Source organism: Somniosus microcephalus, chromosome 1, assembly GCF_052327205.1.
Source record: "Somniosus microcephalus isolate GS21.2 chromosome 1, FLI_Smic_1.0, whole genome shotgun sequence".
Lineage (NCBI taxonomy): Eukaryota > Metazoa > Chordata > Chondrichthyes > Squaliformes > Somniosidae > Somniosus > Somniosus microcephalus.
In genome coordinates this window covers 50,025,239-50,039,928 of record NC_140987.1, presented here as the reverse complement: position 1 = coordinate 50,039,928, position 14,690 = coordinate 50,025,239, and the positions used below count along the sequence as shown (strand labels likewise).

Here is a 14,690-nt window from a genome sequence, read left to right as displayed (position 1 = left end):
AAGAACGCAAAGTGTTGAAAATAAAGATTTCAATGTTTGACAGCACATTAACAGAAACGTCACATGAACATTGGCTAAAACACCCAAGTGCCTACCCTTGTGTGTTGTTAGTTGGTATGATTGGACTAGGATGAGGGTGAGTGTGAGGGCTGGCTAGTGAGAAGGGGAAGTGATAATGTAGATAGAGAGAGATGGGTGGAGGTGCAAGGTAAGTTGGTGTGAGTAAGGATGTGCAGGAGTAGGGTAGGGAAGGCAGAGTGATGGGGATGTGATGAGAGACACAGCAGAATGAGATTGACTGTAACTTTGCAGTAATGTTTCGTGATCTACTGAGATCATTGAAATGTTGGCACCACTGCAGCCTGGTCCTCCTGACGACATCCCTGCTTGTGTCCTCCTGTGCAATGTGCAACCAGGGGAGGTCTCTTCCACCCATTGAAAGGGAAGAGAACCTCCCTGCGTGCTGTGACTCCCTCCATAAGCATATGGAGGGAGACATGGGAGAGTCTGGGTGCAGCCGTGCACCTCTGTGCAGTGCTTGTCAGTGTTTGCAGCACCTCAATGCACTGTCAAAATAAATATGCGCATAGTTCCTTTAAGGAAACTGGCTGATGACACGTCATCAAATGACATCATGAGACCCACTTCCTTCAATTGGCCGGCAAACGCGCTGGGTGGGCTTAACAAGCCCAATCAACGTAAAATCATTCTACACAGTGGGCTGCAGCTAGCAGCGGGGTCGGGACCCGCCACCGACGTCACCCGCCATGGACCCGCTGAGGTAGGGGAAATCGCGGCCTATGTATTTATTGAACTGCATGAAATGGCCGGTGGGCTTAATACGTTAGGAGTGGTGCCTTTGTAATTGACGCCTATGGTAATGGAAAATGGTTAGCACCAATTGTCTGATATAGGGAGCTGTCTGGGATAAGCGGGGACGGTGTAAGTGGTAGGGACTGTGTCACTATCCTGGATGACGCCAATCAATACCGTACAGACCAGAGATCAAACCTGGGACCTTCCTGTAGGTTTGACTCTGCTACTCCCGGAGCCACGCGGAACTGGCCAGGAATTAGGGCTTCATCTAAGTTAAAAGGAAGTGATCGCTAATGATGCTTGTGCTAGTTGTCTCCTGCTAGACAAATATGCAGAGCGAGTGTTAACTGTGTTCTAGTGTACTTTTAACAGTAGCCAAGAGATGGCACTACAACTTCATTTTTAACATTCGAATAAATAGAATACATGAAATGAAGGAGCACTTTCGGGATTTTTTAACTGCTTAATAAATTAAAGATACAAACTTTAAAAAAGTACGTGGGACTCACTTTTAAAAAACAATTAGCCCCAAAATAGGTTGCCCTCTACTACTAAAAGAAAGAACTCTCACCAAAAGAAAGGCTCGTTCCCACTAGTCATCAGGAAATCCAATAGGGAATTCAGAAGAAACTTCTTTACCCAGAGAGGGTGAGAATGTGGAACTCGCTACCACAGGGAGTGGTTGCGGCGAATAGTATAGATGCAAAGGGAGGCTGGACAAGCATATGAGGGAAAAGGGACTTGAAGGTTGGTGTTGGCAAATCTTGACATTAAGTCATTAAACTAATCAATACACACATAGGATTACATAGGATATACAGCACAGAAACAGGCCATTCGGCCCAACCAGTCCATGCCGGCATTTATGCTCCACTCGAGCCTCCTCCCGTCTTTCCTCATCTAACTCTTCCAGCATAACCCTCTATTCCCTTCTCCCTCCTATGCTTGTCCAGCCTCCCCTTAAATGCGTCTATACTATTCGCTTCAACCACTCCCTGTGGTAGCGAGTTCCACATTCTCACCACTCTCTGGGTAAAGAAGTTTCTTCTGAATTCCCTATTTGATTTCTTGGTGACTATCTTATATTGATGGCCTCTAGTTATGCTCTTCCCCACAATTGGAAACATTTTCTCTGTATCCACTCTATCAAAATTTTTCATAATTTTAAAGACCTCTATTAGGTCACCCCTCAACCTTCTTTTTTTCAAGAGAAAAGAGACCCAGCCTGTTCATCCTTCCCTGATATGTATACCCTCACATTTCTGGTATCATCCTTGTAAATCTTCTCTGCCTCATCTCCAGTGTCTCTATATCCTTTTTATAATATGGTGACCAGAACTGTACGCAGTACTCTACGTGTGGTCTAACCAAGGTTTGATACAGGTTTAGCATAACTTCCCTACTTTACAATTCTATCCCGCTAGAAATAAACCCTAGTGCTTGGTTTGATTTTTTTAAATGGCATTGCTAACCTGTGGCACAACTTTTAGTGATTTGTGTATTTAAAAATTTTTTTTTTTTATTCATTGATGGGATGTGGGCATCGCTGGCTGGCTAGGCCTGCATTTAGTGCCCATCCCTAATTGCCCTTGAGAAGATGGTGGTGAGCCACCTTCTTGAACCGCTGCAGTCCATATGGTGTAGGTACACCCACAATGCTGTTAGGAAGGGAGTTCCAGGATTTTGGCCCAGCGACAGTGAAGGAACGGCGATACAGGTCCAAGTCAGGATGGTGTGTGGCTTGGAGGGGAACTTGTAGGTGGTGATGTTCCCATGCGTCTGCTGCCCTTGTCCTTCTAAGTGGTAGAGGTCACGGGTTTGGAAGGTGCTGTTGAAGGAGCTTTGGCGAGTTGCTGCAGTACATCTTGTAGATGGTACACACTGCAGCCACAGTGCGCCGGTGGTGGAGGGAGTGAATGTTGAAGGTGGTGGATGGAGTGCCAATCAAGCGGGCTGCTTTATCCTGAATGGTGTCGAGCTTCTTGAGTGTTGTTGGAGCTGCACTCATCCAGGCAAGTGGAGAGTATTCCATCACACTCCTGACTTGTGCCTTGTAGATGGTGGAAAGGCTTTGGGGAGTCAGGAGGTGAGACACTCGCCGCAGAATTCCCAGCCTCTGGCCTGCTCTTGTAGCCACAGTATTTATATGGCTGGTCCAGTTCAGTTTCTGATCAATGGTAACCCCCAGGATGTTGATTGTGGGGGATTCAGTGATGGTAATGCCATTGAATGTTAGAGTCTCGCTTGTTGGAGATGGTCATTGCCTGGCACTTGTGTGGTGCGAATGTTACTTGCCACTTGTCAGCCCAAGTCTGAATGTTGTCCAGGTCTTGCTGCATATGGACACGGACTGCGTCAGTATCTGACGAGTCTCGAATGGTGCTGAACAGTGTGCAATCATCAGCGAACATCCCCACTTCTGACCTTATGATGGAGGGAAGGTCATTGATGAAACAGCTGAAGATGGTTGGGCCTAGGACACTGCCCTGAGGAACTCCTGCAGTGATGTCATGTGATTGAGATGAATGACCTCCAACAACCACAGCCAACTTCCTTTGTGCTAGGTATGATTCCAACCAATGGAGAGTTTTCCCCTTGATTCCCATTGACTTCAGTTTTGCTAGGGCTCCTTGATGCCACACTCGATCAAATGCTGCCTTGATGTCAAGGGCAGTCACTCTCACCTCACCTCTTGAGTTCAGCTCTTTTGTCCATGTTTGGACCAAGGCTGTAATGAGGTCAGGAGCTGAGTGGCCCTGGCGGAACCCAAACTGGGCGTCAGTTAGCAGGTTATTGCTGAGTAAGTGCCGCTTGATAGCACTGTCGACGACACCTTCCATCACTTTGCTGATGATTGAGAGTAGACTGATGGGACGGTAATTGGCCGGGTCGGATTTGTCCTGCTTTTTGTAGACAGGACATACTTGGGCAATTTTCCACATTGCCGGGTAGATGCCAGTGTTGTAGCTGTACTGGAACAGCTTGGCTAGGGGCGCAGCTAGTTCTGGAGCACAAGTCTTCAGTACTATTGCCGGAATGTTGTCAGGGCCCATAGCCTTTGCAGTATCCAGTGTCTTCAGCCTTTTTCTTGACATCACGTGGAGTGAATTGAATGGGCTGAAGACTGGCATCTGTGATGCTGGGGACCTCAGGAGGAGGCCGAGATGGATCATCCACTCGGCACTTCTGGCTGAAGATAGTTGCAAATGCTTCAGCCTTGTCTTTTGCACTCACGTGCTGGGCTCCACCATCATTGAGGATGGGGATATTTTTGGAGCCTCCTCCTCCTGTTAACTGTTTAATTGTCCACCACCACTCACGACTGGATGTGGCAGGACTGCAAAGCTTTGATTTGATCCGATGGTTGTGAGAACGCTTAGCTCTGTCTATCGTATGTTGCTTCTGTTGTTTGGCATGCAAGTAGTCCTGTGTTGTAGCCTCACCAGGTTGACACCTCATTTTCGGTATGCCTGGTGCTGTTCCCGGCATGCTCTCCTGCACTCTTCGTTAAACCAGGGTTGATCTCCCGATTTGATGGTAATGGTAGAGTGAGGGATATGCCAGGCCATGAAGTTACAGATTGTGGTTGAATACAATTCTGCTGCTTTGTACTCCGAGATCCCTTTGTTCCTCTACCCCACCTAGACTCGCACCCTCCAAGATGAGGAAGGATGGGTGAGGTTCGAGTGGAGCATAAACGCCGGTATAGATTGGTTGGGCCAAATGGCCTGTTTCTGTGCTACATATTCTGTGTAATTCTATGTAAACTGCTGGCCACCCAACTTCCCTTCCTGGCCCCATATGCTAGCTGACATTGTAAATGGTTCCCTCTCTTCAGGCACTATCTCCCTCCCTTTCAAAACCAACATCCTTCTCCTCAAAAAACACCTTCGATCCCTCTGTCCTGGTAAACTATCTCCCCATCTCCAACCTCCCTTTTCACCCCCATGCCACCTCTCTTATGACTCCATGCTTGAATCCCTCTAACCAGGTTTCCACTTCATGCTCAGCACCAACGTTACACCAGTGCTGTTGGACTGACTGTCCTACATCCAGTCTTGGATTAGCTCTAATTTCCTTCAGATAAACATTTGAAAAACCAAAGCATTAGTTGTTGACCCCCGCCACAAACCTCGTACCCTAGCCACCAAATCCATTCGACCTCCTTGGCCACCATCTCAAACTAAACTAAACTGTCTGCAAATTTGCTGCCATATTCAACCCTGAGCTGAACTTCTGAACCCATATCCTCTCGATCACAAAGACCGTCTACTTTCACCTCCTTAACATAGCCCGCCGCCGCCCCTAGCTCAACCCACCTGTTGCTGAATTCCTCATCCATGCCTTTATCATCTTGACTATTACAATGCCCTCCTGTTCAGATTATTGCCATCCTCAGCCCCTTTTTAATAAGTTTAAACACAAGTTTTCAATTAATCTGCACAAACTGGTATTCCAACATGCCATATTATGACAGAAATGTAACCCCCTGCCAACCATTCTTACCTGCTTTCCATTTAAGTATGTTAATAGCAATTGGCTTTAAAAGCTCAAAAGTGAACCATTTGACTCTGGCAAAGAACATTTAAATTTGTTTCAGATGACTTGCATTCTCAATCGGTCTCTTCCAGAGGAATATATAACTGTGCACCTATAAAACTGCCTTATCTGGCTCATCTCATTCATTGTACCAAATTGGCAGTTCACACAGCAGACGTTGAGCACAGGTCCGCCTCTTGCTGTGGCCATTCCACATGGCAGTTGGTAAAAAATGCAAATGAGTAAAAGTCAGGTTTTTAACATTACACATTTACTTCATTTTTCTAGCAAGTCAACTGATCTATTCACAGTCCAGTAGGATGTGTGGGACGCACCAGCCCTCAGTATAGTGGGATGTATGAGCCTCAGATCCCCGCAGTTTAGTCAGCTGTGTGAACATAGTTGGATCCGTGAGCTGTTCTCCCAGTCTACTGGGATCCGTGAGCTGATCTCCCAGTCTACTGGGATCTGTGAGCTGATGCCAGTCTAGTGGGATCCGTGAGCTGATCTCCCAGTCTAGTGGGATCTGTGAGCTGTTCTCTCAGTCGAGTGGGATCTGTGAGCTGATGCCAGTCTAGTGGGATCTGTGAGCTGATCTCTCAGTCTACTGGGATCTGTGAGCTGATCTCCCAGTCTAGTGGGATCTGTGGGCTGATCACCCAGTCTAGTGGGATCTATGAGCTGATCTCCCAGTCTAGTGGGATCTGTGAGCTGATCTCCCAGTCTAGTGGGATCCGTGAGCTGATCGCCCAGTCTACTGGGATCCGTGAGCTGATCTCCCAGTCTAGTGGGATCTGTGAGCTGATCTCCCAGACTAGTGGGATCCGTGAGCTGATCTCTCAGTCTAGTGGGATCTGTGAGCTGATCTCCCGGTCTACTGGGATCTGTGAGCTGATCTCCCGGTCTAGTGGGATCTGTGAGCTGATCTCCCAGTCTAGTGGGATCTGTGAGCTGATCTCCCAGTCTAGTGGGATCTGTGAGCTGATCTCCCAGTCTAGTGGGATCTGTGAGCTGATCTCCCGGTCTAGTGGGATCTGTGAGCTGATCTCCCAGTCTAGTGGGATCTGTGAGCTGATCTCTCAGTCTAGTGGGATCTGTGAGCTGATCTCCCAGTCTACTGGGATCTGTGAGCTGATCTCCCGGTCTAGTGGGATCTGTGAGCTGATCTCCCAGTCTAGTGGGATCTGTGGGCTGATCTCCCAGTCTAGTGGGATCTGTGAGCTGATCTCCCAGTCTAGTGGGATCCGTGAGCTAATCTCTCAGTCTAGTGGGATCTGTGAGCTGATGCCAGTCTAGTGGGATCTGTAAGCTGATCTCCCGGTCTAGTGGGATCTGTGAGCTAATCTCTCAGTCTAGTGGGGTCTGTGAGCTGATGCCAGTCTAGTAGGATACGTGAGCTGATCTCCCGGTCTAGTGGGATCTGTGAGCTAATCTCTCAGTCTAGTGGGATCTGTGAGCTGATGCCAGTCTAGTGGGATCCGTGAGCTGATCTCTCGGTCTAGTGGGATCTGTGAGCTGATCTCCCGGTCTAGTGGGATCTGTGAGCTGATCTCCCAGTCTAGTGGGATCCGTGAGCTGATCTCCCAGTCTAGTGGGATCTGTGAGCTGATCTCCCAGTCTAGTGGGATCCGTGAGCTGATCTCCCAGTCTAGTGGGATCCGTGAGCTGATCTCCTGGTCTAGTGGGATCTGTGAGCTGATCTCCCGGTCTGTGGGATCTGTGAGCTGATCTCCCAGTCTAGTGGGATCTGTGAGCTGTTCTCCCAGTCTAGTGGGATCTGTGAGCTGATCTCCCAGTCTACTGGGATCTGTGAGCTGATCTCCCAGTCTACTGGGATCTGTGAGCTGATCTCCCAGTCTACTGGGATCTGTGAGCTGATCTCCCAGTCTACTGGGATCTGTGAGCTGATCTCCCAGTCTACTGGGATCTGTGAGCTGATCTCCCAGTCTACTGGGATCCGTGAGCTAATCTCTCAGTCTAGTGGGATCTGTGAGCTGATGCCAGTCTAGTGGGATCTGTGGGCTGATCTTTCAGTCTAGTGGGATCTGTGAGCTGATGCCAGTCTAGTGGGATCTGTGAGCTGATCTCTTGGGTGTCTAATAAATATATGTATTTGTTTGATTTCCCCAGATTATATCTTTATGCCTGGTGCGATCCCTAATTGTTCAGTGACTATGTGCGTGGATAATGTGGAGTACATCAGAGCTGGCAGCTCGTGCCTCTGATCAACAAAATAGTTACTTTTAATTCTGCTCCCAGTTAAGAAAAATATGGCTTTATTTCTCTTGTGACTCACAGAGAGCCTCCATTTTGAGTCTGAAACTCACCAGGTAGTCAGACAGCTTTGAGTCTGTGATGAACTCTGTCAGTGACGGGCTGCATCCAGTCAGCAGAAACAAGTGCTTGTGGTGCTGGGGACTTTCAGATTTCCGTATCAGCCTGGGACACATCAAGGGACACCCTCATGGAGGGAGCCAGTACGTTTTTAGTCTTTCTTTAACTTTTTATTTTTAGGATTGCTGTGGGAATGCTGACATTTTTATAACCAATTCCAAAAATTTTTAATGAAAACTCTGGATAAAGTATATACTGTCCATGCGCTTAAACTATACTTGCTTAAACTATGCACTTAAACCATAGCGGTTAGCACTGTTGCCTCACAGCGCCAGGGATCTGGATTCAAATCCAGCCTCGGGTGACTGTCTGTGTGGAGTTTGCACATTCTCCCCGTGTTTGCGTGGGTTTCCTCCGGGTGCTCCGGTTTCCTCCCACAGTCCAAAGATGTGCGGGTTAGGTTGATTGGCCATGATAAAAATTGACCCTTAAGTGTTAGGGGGGATTAAATACGTGGGGTTACGGGGTTACGGTGATAGGGCTTGGGTGGGATGGCTGTCGGTGTAGGGACCGGGTGCTAGGGTTTGGATGATCAGCCATGATCTCGTTGAATGGTGGAGCAGGCTCGAAGGGCCGAATGGCCTACTCCTGCTCCTATCTTCTATGTTTCTATGTAACTGGCACTGGGCAAAGATTTCATTCAGATGTCACAGAAGGCGCAGTCCTGTAAATGGGATCTGAGATATTTTGCACATTTAGTTTCATTCTGCAGTCATTATACTCTTTTTATCCCTCACTTTTCTCTCTATTTCTCACAAGGTTCCTGACCCATACTGGAGTTGAGTTCCTGCACCTTACCCACTCCAAGGGCTGAGGAGGCGGGTTTGGAGGCAGGACTGCTGGGAAATTCAAAAAAAATGGGAGCAGGTCCCGAACCCACTTCCAACCCGCCTCCAATCAATCTTCCCGGGAGTCAGGTACCCGATTTACACAGGGACCCGACTCCTAGTGGCGGGAAGAGGATTATAGCCACTTAACTGCCTGTTAACAGGTAGTTAACAGGCAGTTAAGAGGCTTTTTCCCAATTTGAGCCTTCTGCTGCGGGCTTCCCGACGTCGGGGAACCCCGGCAGGGTAAGTGAGGCGTGCTGTGGGTCTGTTGTAATGTTGGTGTTTGGATGACAGCTACAGAAGTGGTGTGAAGGATGTAAAGTGACAATGGTTAGAATCAGAGGTAAGGAAATGTTGCGAAAGAAATTTTTCATGTGTTTAGATGTTTCTGTAGGTGACAAGCTGTGAAGTGTTTGTGTAGCCTCATCTCATTGGGAGATGTGACAGATGGCTTCTGCAATCTCAGCTGCAGCTGCCATCTGTTTTATCCTAAGGAGAGAGTAATAGGGGAGCCTGGGTGCAAAGGTTCACCTTTGCACAGTGATTGTCAGTGTTTGACAGCACCTCAATGCTGTCAAACACTATCAAATCATCTGTCAAACAAGTGTGGTGCATATGCCTTTAAGAAAACTGGCAAATGAAGCGTCATCAACTTTACGTCACCTGACACCGGCTTTCCCTTAATTGGCCGGCAAGCCCACAGGGCGGGCTTAACAAGACCAATCAGGGCAAAATAGCGTCTGTTTGTCTGATGTCGCTGGGGGCGGGACTAGAACCCGGAAGGCAGCAGTCCCGCCCCCAACTCATCTCGGTAAGTAGTCCCAGCCCTTAGTTTGTGAGCCTGGATGGTGACTGTTGCCAGGCGGTTTAACTATAGAGTGCATCACAGCTGAGCCTGATCCTGTCCTCACATACCCAGTTTCCAGCAGGAGTCATTGGATATAAAAAAAGCACCCGGTTGATTATTTTCCCTCCACCATAGCCCTGGGGTAATGAGGCCAGTTGTAGCAACTCAACTGTTGCCCTGGTTGAGGTCAGCTAACTTAGCAGAGATCAGTGATTGACCCTGGGACCTTCCTAGTCTTTAGGGTTCAGTAGCACTGAGCCAACATCCAAGCCAATCATTACACTCTTATCTCTGAATGACTGGACTCTCTTACCTGCAATGCCTTCAGTCAGCGTGGAAAGAGGAACTGCCAGTTCGTCATTAAGGCCTTTCGCCTCGTTCAGGTATTGTCCAGTTCTGCTTCGAATCCCAGACTCGATGTTCAGGTAGGGTGCTTGAGTCCTGCTGGTCTGCTCAGGTTCCAGCAGCATTTGGTTGTCACTATTGCCGTAGAGGCTGAGGCTTGCAAAATCACGGTGCAGTTCACAGTCTTCGAAGTCCATCGTGAGACGCTGCAAGGGCGCCTCTTGTGCTGAAGACAAAAACACTGCATCCGAGACCAGCGGTGAGCTGGGAGGAGACAAGGAAGAGAGCGAAGATCTGGACGACAATGAGGTCACTGATTTCGGAGGCTCAACTAAAGATTTCACAGCATGCCCTGAAGCGGAGGAGTCAGCAAAGTCCTCACAGCCCGGCTCTTTGTGGGATTTTACCACCTCGTTTTCATGGATGGTGGTTATGGGCCCCGAAGGGCTGTAGCCACCTTTCTCTTGCAGCATGAAGTCCAGTTTGTACTGGTAGTCCAGGTCAGGTGTTTGATCTGACTGGTTGTAATAAAGCTCAGTGGAACTGAGCGAGTTTAGCGATCCCCTGCTCGAAGTGTTGAGGGACCCCCGGCTTGACGTCAGCGATCCCAGACTGCTCCCAGACGAGACTGACAGTGTGCTTGCTGAAAGGCTGAAAACAAGAGAGATGCATTAAGTGAGTAATGGTTTTTTCATAATAGCGCTTTGACAAAACTGTAGCCATGGCAACTTGGCTTTAATAACGAGTTGCTTATTAACAGTACTGGCTCAGGGCTGCTTCATGTTTCTCAACAATTTAACGAGCACTGGGGAGGAAGGAGTTAATACTCCATGTACAATGTTGTGTGCGTGTGTGCGAGTATATAATCATACAGAAATACTTGTATCCAATTTTCATATTTTACAGTATGATTTAAGGAGAGGTATGAGTAAATAAATAATTACAATCTTCTGGAAATGCTGATCAGTATGATCTTGCCCCTAAGGGTACAGCAGTGTGTTATTAATGCAGTGCAGATTAACATTTAACTGTGAACCCTATCCAGAGCAATTGAAACACAATTTCAAACCTCCAGCATCAAACTAAAGGGATCTGGCTACAGTCCACAGTTCTTAATTTAAAGTCACTTAATTCAAATTATCTGATCATTCTCCAATCGTTTCAGAATTTGCTGCGTTACATATATTGCTTAACTAAAATTATTGGATAAGTTACTTTTGGGGGCAAAAAATGAAGTGGATTTCAATTTGAAATATTGCATGAAAAATGACTTCCAATTACCTCAAGGAGACTGTACATGACAACATGGAAAGTGACTATTTCCATAATACATACTGGAGTATTATAACTTGATATTCCACTGCAGGAGGCATCACAGCTGAGTCCCACCCAATAATCACCTGCTCCACCCTCACCTTTGTAAAGCTTCCTGACACGCGTGCGTGCACACACACACACACACACACACACACACACTCCAACACGATTCACAGATCGTGATCAGGAGTGGGAATCTTGTCCCCTCCTTGAGCCTTGGTGCACCGAGGCCAGTTCAGTTAGCTTAGTTCTGCCAGGGGAATATTAGGGACAGATAACTCTATCTGGGACCTTCTTGATCTGCTGTCTATGATTTTGCTACAAATAGCAAACAGAGTAGTTCCTTTTTCCTTTCCGTTTTAATGGAAATGATTACATGTGTTGGGGGGGGGGGGGTTCTTTAGCAGTCCTCACTGTCACGTGAATGACTTCTCACCAGATGTGGAGGACCGCCCATTGTGGAGGCCGATTAGCAGGAGCTGAAGTGTTAATAACACAGGGCTGTTACAGCCTTGCAACCTGTTTCTTTCCCCAGCAGTCACTTGCCTATTTATCTATTTAGATTCTTAAAACACCAGTGCAGACAACATTTTGATGATGTTACCAATTTCAGAACCAGCTGCTGTGCACGAAAAGATGCAGCCCCCATCTCTTCAGTTTCACACAATGGGCTGTGAGCGCAGTGCTGTCACTGCAAAGCTGAAGGTGTCTGATTTATGGTATACACGCGCACAAAAAGAGAGAGAGAAGCACTGCTTGTCAAATTCCTTCCGAAATCTGGGCGCAGAAATTCGCCACGGGCGGTGGCGCAAAACGGGTGGTATTGGATCGGCCGCCCGTTATACGCAGCGCAATATTCAGTTCCATTGCAGTCAACGGAACTGAATATCGGGCACTGTGTACGACGGGCGACTAATCTGATACCGCTCGTTTTGTGCCACTGTCCCAGACGAGTTTCTAGCCCCTGGTACCACACTGGAGTGTGAATGCATACCTGCAAGTGACTACAGGAGTACAACCTGATCAAAAACATCATTAACATGGAGACCGGAACTCAACTTGTTTCTAATGTGTCCTCTGAACCCAAGAATTAGATTAGAGCTCTGCATTCCCTCAAGGGATGTAAATTAGTTTGCATTTTGCATCAGCTGCCCGATGTCCCAACAAGGTTATTCACTGATTGCTGAGCTGTACAAGCTGGGGAGGTCGCAGGTTCAATCTGTGCTGAGTTAGCCCACCTCGTTCAGGCCAGTGGTAGATGTGTTACAATTGGACTCAGTGTCCCTATGGTAGGGACGGGGGAAATCTGGCCAGGGTTTCCCTGGTTGGCCTGATCGCTATCCTGCTGGACAGGCATGTGCACACACGGGTGCTGAGAATCACCGATGATGATGCACCATAAGTCTGACAGAACCATACTCAGACAGGAGTCAGTGGGTCCCAGAGAGGAGGAAGGGGTGAACATTGGTGGAAAAAGGAAGGCGGGAGGATTAAAATAACAAATGTGGCAGCAAACATTTAAAGAACAGCATTAATTTTGAAATTTAATTCAAAAACTGCTTTTCTATTGCAGCCCGGGTCTTGAGAGTGTAACCTAAAGTCTCTGGCACACAAACTGCAAGAATAAGATGGATTTTACCCAGAATAAACAGATGTCAATGACAATTATTTTTGTTTCATTTCCATTTGATTTTATAGAGCATGGTGGAAAGCTGGAGTTTCCTTGAAGCTGAAAACAGGACAATTTTGCTTTGCTCCTCTACAGGAACTCGGGGCCACTCACTGACCAATTTCACGAGATTGTAAGCCAATATTGCAAGAAAAATGTTTAATTTGTGCATCATTGCACTATGTTTTCTGCTGTCTCACGTTACTTCTCCCCAAATTTTTCTTTACAACTTGACAAAGCTTCAGGTAAACCGTACAACTGTTCAGCTTATGCCAGCACCTTATTTCAGTAAGCTAATATTTTATCCATTGAAAGAATAGCTAGAAGCACAAAGCCTGGTATCACCTGCTGCTGAAAGGCAAACCCACGACTAACTCTGTAACATGCCAATATCGCACTGAAGGAACCTCAGCTGACTTTGGATTAGAGTTTTCATCGCTATCACATCTGGGCCAGCACCTCAATTTTACTGGCGTCAACTGTTGCTAAGTTGGTAGCACTCTCGCCTCCGAGTCAGGAGGTTGTGGGTTCAGAGTCCCGCTCCAGAGACTTGGGCACATAATCTAGGCTGACATTCCTGTGCAGTACTGAGGGAGTGCTGCACAGTCGGAGGACGAGAGGTTAAACCGAGGCCCCATCTGCCCTCTCAGTTGGCCATAAAAGATCCCATTTCGAAGAAGAGCAAGGGAGTTCTCCCCTGTGTCCTGGCCAATATATAGCCCTCAATCAACATCACTAAGACAGATTATCCGACCATCATCACACTGCTGTTTGTGGGAGCTTGCTGTGCGCAAACTGGCTGCCGCGTTTCCTACATTGCAACAGAGACTGCAGTTCAAAAGTACTTCATTGGCTGTAAAGCGTTTTGGGACATCGTGAAACGCGCTATATAAATGGAAGTTTTTTTTTAATTCTTTACGGCCAGCTAGTAAACCAGGAATAAAACAGGTTCAAATGCTGCCCACCCTCTGCTGTGCATTTTCTGTTTTTATTCAAAACAATTCTATTTGCTAGCTGAGAGGGTAATGAAGAGGAGGACTGAAGGTGTGTCAGCAACTACATAGAATGGAGTATGAAGGTTGCCTGACATGCCTGTACAGTAGGGTACAGTAGGGTACAGTGCCCATGCCCGCTTTGTGACAGGACCACCAATCAACAAAAAAAAAATTGAAAACAGAAAAATCCTCCCTATAATGATTCCTATTTGATTATTGAATACAAATCTATAAATAATTGTAAGTAAAGGTTTGAATTTCCCATGACTGTCGTGGGAACGTATACCTTTTAAGTTGTGAATGTAGATACATGGTTAGTTGGGTCGCATCCTCAAGCTGCTGCACAAGACCCTTTCTCTTCTCTTGTAATTTTAATCTGAAAATAAAAGCATTTATAGATCGCTCTCAGTAAACTGGGATGGGCAGATGTGTGAGACACAGAAAATAAACTAAACATAAAGGCGGCAGTGTAAACCAACAGTTATAAAAAATCCTTCTCGGTGCTTATGCCATCATAACCGTCCCACAGCTTTCTGACCTCACTGACTTTTGTATTTAAGATGTTCTAAATAAGAAAATCACAGAACAGCACAGAAGGAGGCCCATCGAGTCTGCGCCAGCTCTTTCGAGGTGCAATCCAGTTAGTTCCACTCCTCCGTTCTTTCCCCATATCTCTGCAATTTTTCTCCTTCAAGTATTTATCCCTTTTGAAGGCTATTATTGAATCTGTATCCACCACCCTATCAGGCAGTGCATTCCAATTCCTAACCACTCGTTGCATAACTAAGTTTTTTCTCATGTTGCCTGTTTCTTTTGCCAATCACCTTAAATCTGTGCCCTCTCGTTATCGACCCTTCAGCCACCGGAAACAGTTTCTCTTTATTTATTCTATCTAAACCCTTCATGATTTTAAACACCTCTATCAAATCACCTTATAG

General features: G+C 46.9%; 1 protein-coding gene across 3 annotated transcripts in view; it reads right to left on the bottom strand.

The window, feature by feature from the left end:
* The window catches only part of LOC147124049 (protein WWC2-like), a 276,343-nt gene that overhangs the window by 48,647 nt on the left and 213,006 nt on the right, over positions 1-14,690 (bottom strand). For all 3 annotated transcript variants that reach the window (XM_085979385.1, XM_085979512.1, XM_085979446.1), the window contains exons 10-11: positions 14,039-14,128; positions 9,740-10,422 (exon numbers count right to left, since the gene is read on the bottom strand). In XM_085979385.1, the coding sequence (XP_085835511.1) occupies positions 9,740-10,422; positions 14,039-14,128 (773 nt within the window). The remainder of the gene's footprint in view (positions 1-9,739; positions 10,423-14,038; positions 14,129-14,690) is intronic.